Source organism: Styela clava, chromosome 4, assembly GCF_964204865.1.
Source record: "Styela clava chromosome 4, kaStyClav1.hap1.2, whole genome shotgun sequence".
NCBI classification, from domain to species: Eukaryota; Metazoa; Chordata; class Ascidiacea; order Stolidobranchia; family Styelidae; genus Styela; species Styela clava.
In genome coordinates, this window is record NC_135253.1 from 9,309,221 (window position 1) to 9,320,482 (window position 11,262).

Below are 11,262 nucleotides of genomic sequence, written 5' to 3' on the forward strand. Positions count from 1 at the left end.
AATACACAGCGAGTGGTTGCACATGTAGTAATTAAAACAGACGCGTTGATAACTACATTTCGAGATTGCTTTCTTTCAAGTATCCGAAAAAATTCATTGCTACAGAATTGAATGGTGCCATCTGTGGTTGCATTCGAAATGAAGGTAGTTCTCCCATGCGTTGCTGTAGCAACTTTCTACGACAAATTCTGCAAAATATACACATTGATGCTGTTGATTTTAAGAGTATTCTTCCATCAATAGGAACAATACCGTCATTCTTCATATTTGTCAATATAACTCGATACCCTTGATGTAAGAACTTTTTATGATAGAACACTCCAAGGAGAAGAACGAGGGAATGTTTGCCCGGAAGTACGAATGGATGCTCCATTTCCTATATAAATCAGTTTTATTCAGTCTTCCACCAATACGAAGAATTCCGTGAGAATCGAATAACAAGTCTAATTTCCATAGAGTTTTGACTGCCTTCCCAAATTCATCAATCATAGATTTTTGACAAATTCTGAATATACACCTTTTTGCTTTCTCCATGTATTGTACGACATCGGCAGGTTTAAATTCCAAATTGACAAATGATTTTTGCTGAAATGCACCCTTAATCCAAGCTGTCGCTCTTAGCAAGTCTTGCCATGAAGAAAAATTATCCGCTAAATCATTATCATTTTGATAAGGCAAATCTGCTTTAACGACGTTGAATTGTCTTTTTCCGCGATATGCTTTTGACTTAGTTGGTGGTTTTTCTTCCAATATTTCTTGACGTAATTCATCTAATTTTAAGTCATCATTATTCGGCCAATATTCCATTGGTTGCCTTAGAAATTCAGGTCCTTCATGCCAAATTGTAAGCTTCTCACAGGAAATAGGTTTTGTTAAACAATCTGCAGCATTATGAAGACTTGGAATGAATTTGACTTCTTTTGTTAGATTCTCATGTGTATCTTGAAATTCTTATACTCTTGAAGCAACGAATGGTTTGAATTTTCAAGATTGGGAGTTTTTTCCTGTCTATCAAGAAATATTTGAATGCAATATTGTACGGTAGTGCTCTACTTATTTCATGCACCAATCTGCTCATGCCTATTGCTCCCATTAGCTCCTTTCTTGGAGTACTTTTGTGTTTGAGTGGCGTCACAAATCCCTTTGCTGCAACGAAGGTTAGTTTAACTCCACCTGTTGTAGGCCACCGTAAAAACACACAAGTGCCATAGGCTAAATTTCCACCGTCTGAAAATGCGTGAGGTTGAGGAGGTCCAGTTGTGTTTTCAGGTTTCAGACATCTTGGAGTTGAAACTTGAGCTAACTTGGACATTTCTTGAACATTGTTATACCAGCATTTGACCACATCATCTGGCAAAGTTTGGTCCCAGCTAAATCCATCTGCCCAGATCTTTTCTATACTGCATTGTGACTGGGAGTAAATAACCCAGAGGGTCCCACAATTTCATTACACATGCTAATGCCTTTCTTTTAGAAAATTCTGTTTGCACGAAAGAAATGTCTTTGAATTTTGAACTGAAACCGTCATCAGTTTTATTCCAGGAATGTCCAAGTACATCAACAACTTTTTCACCAGGATTTTGATCTACTTCAGGATGGTTTGAGTTCCAAATCTTTATAGAGAATTTTCCACGAATAAGTATTTGATCAACATCATTGATAACCTTGTTTGTAAGAATGTGATTCGAAACAGAATGACTGACATCATCAATGTATGTATCTTTGTCCACTACAACAGCTCCAAGGGATGATCTTTCCGAAATTTATCGGCTAAAAATTTAATTGTAGAACATGCCAAGTCAGGACTAGATTTATCTCCGAACATAACCCGAAGCCATTAAAGATTGTTGGTTGCAACGATGAATCACCATAGCGCCAAAGGAAACGATGAAATTTCTGATCGACTTCTGCCATTTGAATTTGATTAAACATTTTCGATATACCACCAGCAATAGCCACACTATCAGCTCGCCATGCCATGAAACATCTGAACAAAGAATTCGCAAAGCTGGGGTCTTTCTCTAAACCATCATTGAGACATGTGCCCTTAAAAGGACACGCAGAATCAAATACTATTCTTAATTTTGTTGAGGTTTTATCCGGACGTTCTACGATACGATGATTGAGGTACCATGCATTTTCAACTTTAGTCGTTTTCGTTTCAACCGGTGTTAGTCGTCGTACTACGCCTCGCTGAAGCAGATTTTTTAATCTCCATATTAAATTCTTCCGTTTTTCCTTTTCTGCACAATTCTTGTTCCCGTCTTTTCATTTGTTCATACGCCTTCTCAAAATTGTTGTGCAATTTTTCTGGGAAACCAGGTTTCCATGGCATTTTGACACAAACTCGGCCATCATCACTAATATTGGTTGTCGCTTTTACATGTTTGATAAATGCTGATTCTGCAATTTCTGAGTTAAAACAAACACACAAAGTTGTGGGTTGCACTCCGAGAACTTCACCATGGACAAACTTGCGCAACTCTTCATTTTCTAATGATGAAAAACTATTAATATTTGCTACAGGATTGAAAGATCGTTGCGGTGCTTGAATAATGCCTCCATATAGATAGCATCCAAGAGATGTGAAAGCTGCTGAAGGATGATTATCGGGATCAATTGGCGAACGTAACGAATGCATTGTTTGAATTAAAGGTGCATAATCTCTACAAACAAGAACATCGACTGTTTTTTGCCCAACTGGTATTTTATCTTGAATTCTTCTTAGATAATCAAACTGTTTGAAAATAGATGGCGGAATTGGTGTAACATTGTGACAAGGTTTTCTCACAGCCGTAATTCTGATATCAAATATCTGGTCTCGTGAAAGAGGTCTAATTTTTAAATTATAATCTTCAGAAAGTTCTTCATGAATGGCTTCTCCTGCGACACCAAACCGAAATGTTCCATGACCTATTGCCTTTTGTTTCAACGATTTTACAAAGTTACGTCTTACCAAAGAATGGTGACTGCCACCATCAAGAAAGAAATTTGCCTTGATCCGAGTTTTGGCACTCGCCTGCACTTCTGCAACAAGTAATGGAGAATAATCCAAAGTAAAAGAGCTCAATTGTCTTGATGGATCTGAGATTGGTTAAATACTGCTGCATTAGAGTGAATATGTTGACTTTCCAAAGTCGAGTCGTTTATTAATTTCCCTGTACTTTTCCGGGACATAATGACCAATGATGCTGTCTTTGTTTACAATTTACATAGCTATCGGCTGTTGTTCTTGCACAATTTCTTGCAAAGTGAGTTCCTAGACATATAAAACATCTTCGATCATCTGCTATAAAGTTTTTTCTTTCAGGAATTGATAGGTTTTGACAGTGGCGGCGCGTCAATAGGGCCAACCGGGGCAATGCCCCGGTTGTTTATTCGGTATAATAAAAAATATTCGAAAAATACCTCAATATCGGTTGCACAGACTGTCTACACTAGCCATATTCTCCCGACATGGTTCATTTTTCGCTCGCAAAGCCTTCGCCGAACGTCGACGGGGCGACGCCGATTTTGCCCGGTTGCTCATTGTATATCGTATTCTCTCTTTTATCTTCCACTCGCCGCGTTTGTCTCGTTTGTTTTCTGTTTCTTTTACTAAATAATCGGGGCCAATCGGGGCTAGCCCCGAAATTATGACGACACAGTGCCGACGTTTCTTACAACAACGTGTTGACATCTTCACGCATTCCTTCTTGTTCGTTGGTTGCTTGAAGAGTTGATAGTTTCCTCGCCTTCGTTTTTGTCGCTTGTTTCGCTATTTGAATCAGTTAGAGACCTTTAGTCCATTTGCTTTCGATTTTCCACATTACTTTTGAGCTCCTCACTTCTTTCCGGCTTCGCATTTCTTAGCCTTAGACCTCATAATGAATAAGGTTGATGCACTACTTCGCACTCCGTTTTCGCAGCTGCCGCTGGAACAAAAATTAGCATATATATCTATGAGTGAGCGACGCATGTCCTTATCTTTGCATTACCTTTCCTTTCTTCATAGTAACGTTTTAAACCTTATTTTAGGTTTTGTCTGCTTTCCCGAAGTTTCTGTTGATATGTCATTGTATTTATCTGGGTAAATATTGCCTTTCCTTTTGAAAGAGGTTTCAAAATAAACTATGTCTATATTTATTAATCCCTTGACTTGAACCGGTTTTAAAGACACTTTCCTATCGTTAAAAATTGTCGCTTTTGCCGATTGGTTGTTACCGATGGAATGGTTTTTTTACTCATAAAATGATGGGAGAACTTACAGCGCTCATCCTGTCCCCGTAGATGGGGGTGACTTGGTCCCGCAGTAGCTTGCCCCGGTTGTCAAAATGACCACGCGCCGTCACTGGGTTTTGATATTTGTTGCAGTCTATAAGGCGGTGCTGAATTCGACATCCAAAAATACAAGTGACTGTTCTTTGACGTGGATGAACTGAACCCATGTTATCATTCTCGTCTGTAGCATGATTAACCGTATTGAAATTAGATCTTGGCGACTGGTTTTGTCTCGGTCGAAACCTCATATTCTCGGTTTGATTGATTAAGTTACCAGATATTTCCAACGCTGTAGCTTCAGATCTCAGAAAATTCGTTATAGATTCCAAGTTATGATTACCTTTGCTGGAACTATTATATCGCAGAGCAGTGTCTGCATCTAGACACTCTAATGCTCTATTGACAGAAATAACCGAGTTTGCATCCTGTTTAACCCAAGATCTTCCATACGTCGCAGAAGAGTGAAATTTCGTGAGCTAGTCGCCTAAGGTTCGCTGGATTACGAGAGGTCTTATATAAAGGTTTTATTTGCTCGTATTGCTTGATTACTTCACGTTGAACTACTGATTTAGGAATACGTTCTTCCAGGCGTTCCCATGCACTTGAAATTGATTTACAGTCACATATCATTGTTTGATAATCGTTTGGCATTGCACCATTGCGTAAAAGCCATGAAATTTGCACTAAATCATCCGTAATTCTAGCATGGTGCATTATATGTGTAAAACGTTCTTTCCAGGTATAAAAGTCTACTTTTTGTCCGTTCCAGCATGGCGGATCCATACCACATAACTTAATCATATGAGGATCATTATTATAATTGTTTTGAGTGATTACAAGAGATGATATCACCGGCTTTATATCTAGTTTGTCTTCATATTTCTCAAAATCGATTGCAATCTTGTTTTCCACACTTAAAATTTCTTCACTAAATTTGGATATACCGGGTTTTTCCTCACTTTGTGTAGTACTGTCTTCTTCAATTAGAGCCAATTCCAAAGTATCAATTAGACAGACCAAAAATGCTATTTTATCGTTAGCATCATGAAACAGTATTTTGACCTTTTTAAAATCTCTTCTTTCCAGAGAGTGCTCAATGGTGTTAAAATTCTTTCCAATTTTACTTTGAGTACCGGAAACTTACTCTTGAGTTATTTGAAATTCTGACCTTGAAAATATTCTGCCATTGTTAGTTGGCATTCTTGCTTTGATGTATTGCTGAATCCTCGGAAGGTTGAAAAAGAACTGCTTGATTCAGACTCCAGTTTGTAGGTGTAGGTGCAATATCTTTAAATGTCACTAGTTTGGATTTCTGCCCATTGACAAATCACCCTTGCCTACTATGTTTCTTTAACTAATATCCCGAAATGAAACGAATATATTTCTCCCAAAGTGATTTAATCCAGATATCAGTAAGACAAAGTGACCTGACAAACAAAGATTTATATTAAAATGAGTACAGGCAACCCGGCACAATACAAAGCAAGAATATACCAATTCACTTACATTTAAATGAGGCTTTGTCAGAACAGATTATCCCAATGTAAGAAACTTAAGAAATAGATTATTCATACCCAATGACTATAGTACCATTAACAAGCTTTTGAGAATAAATCTAAAGACAGACTAAAGCCCTAAACAGTTAACCATAACAAGAAGTAATCAATTAATCAGCCAATAATCGCGATGCAGTGAACCATACGTTAACACACCAAAAGTAAGTAGTACCAAGATAAATCAGTCAAATGTTCAAACCATACGTCAACGAGTGTTTTTTTTTCATATTCTTTTGGGAAAAGCACTGTTGTGATACACATACCATAGCCATGCATTCCAACCTGTCAAAGTGTATTTATTAGTTAGGGCCCACCGAGTGTTTATGTTACACTAGTTTGGCGCCCGAACGATAGCGTTTTATGTTTTTGTCTTTTTTTTTTTTTTGACACTTTTGTGTACATAACGATCGTTTTAATATTATGTTGTTGTTCTTATTTGTAGTTTTCTTTTCTTTCGTCATGATGAAATCGCTTTTCTCTTCGAATACAGGACCAATTGCATTGAAATTTTCAGTGGTTAAAGATTGATTTTTTTGTCGGAAGGCTATCACTTTTACTTAATTCAAAAATTTCTGCGGACTTCAAGAGATTTGTTTTTTATGTGTCAGAATAAAAAAAGCGACACCTTGTGACATGTCCATATTTTTGAGCACAGCTCTCTTCTTTTGAATATATGTTCGTGTGTTCAATGTGGGTAAACTGGCGCATGTATATTTACCCCAGATTTCACCCCAGAACGTGACGACTGGCGTTTGCGATCGCGGCCTAATAGGAACCCCGAATAAATACTAATACTGCAAATATTTAAAACGCACTGTGTTTTGAATCATCTTTGAGATTTTTAAAATTAGTAACTGCCAATTTATTTAACCCAAACACAGCTAACCACGATGAGACGCTATTAGGCCGCGAGACGAGGCCGTTTATCTTTCAGTTTCGTAGCGCACATAAGGAACTTCCTGAAAAAGATTTTAAAATGTTCCTTAGAAATTTAGTAACAAATAATGACTTCCCATTTCCAAGAGTTGCACGTTTTACGGAAAAGACGCTTTTACTTCAATAAATATGTGTTACCATCTGTCATATACGGTATTCTCTGCTTTTCTGGTATCATGGGCCAATGAACGCAGACTTCTGCATGACGTAACAATTAAAATTGGTCAGCTGTAGGTGGATCCCCGTCGGATAAATATCAGATGTGCTGCTCGCTGTTGAGTTGGGCAGCCTTTCCATTGTTATTTCCAGTTAATATTAGTTGAGTTATTCTAAGAAGATGTTAAAAAGTCTAATAAGCTATTAAACATTTGTATAGGCCTATCCTTACCATAAATAGCAATTTTAGTTGAGCACTAGCTCATAAACGTTGTTAAATAGGTACGGTACGATAACTCCCAAGATAAGCTATGCCTACAATATGTCACAAACAACGATATTTTCATGCTTGTATGAAAGGTTTATGATAAATTTAATAACGTTTCTTGACTATTCAGCAGACTTATACTACTATATAGGCTACGGAATATTTGATTCAGAAAATAATGGCTGTTTCTGTAGTGTACGTTTGTGTGAAAGAGGTGTAATAATCAATTCTACTGATGTCAGTTGGTCTAAATCCACAGAGTCGACAAGAACCTGGGATTGGGAAGTAATGATAAGTTATGCCGGAGAAAGAAAGGTAGCATTGGAAGCGAATGAGAGGTGAGAAATCAAATTATAGACCGACAATTGATGTTTTAAAATATAATCTACTCTATAGGCCATAGGGCATTTCAGACTGTGATATATCGAGATTCAGTGTAGATATAGTCCAGTATGCAAACGCTGCTGGACTGTAGTACATCAGATAAAATGCACTATGTATGAGAAGTATTAGTCAGTATTTATTGGTATTTTACACTCATGCTGTTCCAAAAATGATTTTCTTCCCTATTTTAGATACTTTACTACAAAAGAAAACGGCAATGTTCCCCGGCAAATGTCTAATCCCTGCTTCTATTAGCGCTATAGGCCTACCTGTGAGAATAAAATGGATCGAACAAAAGGTCTTGAAGAAAAGCGTAAAGGTATATGAGAAGATAACAGTTGCAAATAACTTTGTTACAGACGAAGTTTCTTTGTTTTACTTCATATATATTTGACCCGGGGTTATCTCGAGATATATCGGTCATTGCACTTTGTCGAATGACCGTTTATGAAACAAGAGAGCTATGCTCAAATATATGGACACGTGGAGTCACATAATTTTGATGACGTCATAGCGAGAAAAAAAAAGTAATAGCCTTCTGGAGAAAATTTTTATCTTCAACCACTGAAAATTTCAAAGCAATTGGTCCAGTATTCGAGGAAAAAAGCGACTTTTTAAAAACGTGTCAAAAAACAAGAACAACAACAACAACATAATATTGAAACGATCGTTATGTCCACTACGTGTCCAATTACTCCTTTCAAGGCGATTTCACCATCTGTTCGTGGGCAGGAATGGGCATGTCGGCGTAAACTAAGTCTGTTATCGGCCTTTTCTTTTTCTCTCGTTTTTGTTCGTTTATTATTTCGAATCATTGCCAGTCAGTCGGCTGTTTACAATTTATTCCGTATTAGGAGTTTGCCGTTTAAGTAGTGCTAATTTATTTGCCACAATGAGCGGATTTGGCGCGGCGGTGTGGCTTAACGGGCTAAGCGTTAGGATTACGCTCGCCACCGCACCTCTAATTACTCTGTGTGGGTTAGCAGGTTCGAATCCCATGCAGGGATTGCTGGACTCCTCGCCGTCGTTGGGTGGTTCACGTAACCGCTGCTCGGTTACGGCTTCTTCCACCACCGAGTCCATGCTTCCGAAAACAAACAATATAACAAATCCCATACCCGATTTGGAATGGTAACCGGACCATTGAGTTTTTCAATTCATTTATCCAAGATTTTGTTTACTTTCCTGATTTCATAATCAGTTTTTATTTATTTGTTTTTATCTACCGTTTCATCGCCTTTATCCTGATTATGGAGTCGAAATAAACTTATCCTATCATATATTTTTTCAACTATGACGATATTTTGAGATTAACGAAGCATTAATAAATAAAACTGAGGAATTTGTTTGTTCAGTGTATGGAGAGGATATAAAAAATGTAAATGATACACGTCTTTTCAAAACTAGCAAACATATAGAATATAGATTATACTCTTCCACCCAGCAATGATTCAGTGAAGAAGCATGTTCTGGGGGCAAATTACCAGGCAAGACTTCATCAAGGTTGCCTAGAACCAAGGCCACTCATTCTCCCACCTAGTTATTGGCCATGGATGGGTTCTTGATGGTTGTGTTTTGTGGGTTAAATTGATGGATCAACTTCCAGTCCCCAAATCAGTTCTTGGGTTGGGCAAAGTGTGAAAAAAATAGGCGTCAAAATAATTTATGCACGTGTGCTAAAAACAACTCTCTAAATTTCATAATCAATTTTTATTTATTTGTTTTTATCAACCGTTTATGCTGATTATGGAGTCGAAATAAACTTATCTATCTTATTTTTATCTAAATTGCACAGATTTTTGTATCGACTGCAAAAACCACAGTATATTAAATCGTAGTTCCTGCGATTACCGTATATGCTCGTTTTACCGCCCGATCTTGATTAAGGGCCCTTTTGAAAAGCCACCCGTGTGAACAGAACATAAAAATAAATAAGGGCGGGTGCTTGAAGGGCCGAAGCTGAATTTTCAGTAGTAGAGAACAATAGGAAATAAGAAGCGCTTTTGTCTCAACACTGTTGGATTTTAAGCGCCGGTAGATAACACTCACGCCTTAGGCGTCCAAGTACATAACAGATAGCATTGGTTACGTAACACTATGGTTCTCAAACTGGGCGTCGCGACAAGTGCGTCGTTTCAATATTGATAGGGCGTGGCAAAACTTTTCTTCTTTTGCGGATTTGTACCTGCGGTGCGTAGAAAAAGTCAAAATTTTCGTTATTCTTGTTTAAATCATACTTGAAAACTGGAAATAATAATATATTAGTTATTTGTAACGATCGAAAATAACAAGCGCCCGTGCTTGAATGAGGGCCCGGTTAGTGAGTTGGTTGAAACATATGGGCACGGGGTACAAAATGAGCAAATACGGTATATTGACCGAAAGAGCGATCAGGGAATTCCCCGTACATCGCACGTGTGTTTGACTACATTGTACGCTTTCGCACTTGCGCGGGTTGTAACTGTCCCAACTCGTAATATATATTTTGACTGTATGTATATAATCGTAGGGAAATGGAGGCTCGCCTAAATGAACTGAAACTAGACCTGGAGGATGTTATCCGGCTTCAGTCTATCGCACAGAGAGAGACAATAAAAGGAAAACTTGCAATATGGAAATCCGAAATGGAACAAGAACTGGAAAAAATAATGAAGCAGGGTAGCAATACCGAAGACGTCCAACGACAATCTAATTCATCCACAAAACCTAAGCTTTTCACCAAGAAGATCACTACTTATGGTTGGGATCAATCAGAAAAGTTCATAAAAATTTACGTATCTGGATTGAAGGGAGTACAGGATATACCAAAAGAAAATGTGACCATAATTTACGACGGCCATCATCATATGCTTATGATAAAAAATTTAAACAATGCAAATCATCAACTCACTTTGCCGAAATTGCTCCACGGTGTTGAAAATGAAAGTGTCAGAATAAAGAAGGATGAAGTTGTGATAATGTTAAAAAAGACTAATCCCACAAAATGGGATACTTTGTCAGAAAAAGAGAAAAAAGAAATAGAGGAAAAAGTAAAACCACCATCAAGTTTTGATAAAGACCAAGATCCAGGAAAAGGAATTATGGATATGATGAAAAAAATGTACGACGAAGGAGACGATGACTTCAAACGAACAATGGCGAAGGCTTGGACAGAATCAAGAGATAACCAAATTCCAGGGTTTGGAAAGTGAACATATTGTTGATTTTAAAAATTTTCTTGATAGATTGTCTTGAAATAGCCCGAGAAATTCACTAGGATAACGCATTTGTGTACTGTTTCATTTGTCACGACTAATTTTCATACATTCAGTGATTAGATTTTAATATCGTAACAAATAGGCATTTGACATAGATATTGTGGATATTCTATATAATAATTATGTTTCAAATATATGGAAATTCAACTTGTATATTTGGCTGTAACTATTGTTTATTTATTGTGCTATAATACTGATTGATATTTACTGATACCTTGGCATCTTTTGGCGTTTTTGTTGTTCTGTTATTTGCATGCAAATAGGTTGATGTGGCCCTGGCTTAGGTTCGAGGATAACTTTTGGCTATATGTTGCTTGAAAATACATTTTTGCGTTCCCTTAATTTTAATTTCCACCATTTGTGTTCATGTTATACAGTACAAATACCACTTGAATTACCCACTATCATTCTCATTGAGTTTCTTAATTTTGAATTTTATTAGGTA

General features: G+C 37.3%; 1 protein-coding gene across 1 annotated transcript; it reads left to right on the forward strand.

The window, feature by feature from the left end:
* The first annotated feature begins 9,488 nt into the window (after positions 1 to 9,488).
* On the forward strand, positions 9,489 to 11,259 carry LOC120325933 (calcyclin-binding protein-like). The gene has a single exon (XM_039392117.2). It carries the CDS (start codon positions 10,074 to 10,076, stop codon positions 10,749 to 10,751), a length of 678 nt encoding a protein of 225 aa, XP_039248051.2. The 5' UTR covers positions 9,489 to 10,073; the 3' UTR covers positions 10,752 to 11,259.
* Positions 11,260 to 11,262: the final 3 nt, after the last annotated feature.

Coding starts and splice junctions, on each gene's coding strand:
- LOC120325933 (XM_039392117.2), top strand. CDS start 10,074: ATGGAGGCTCGCCTAAATGAACTGAAACTAGACCTGGAGGATGTTATC.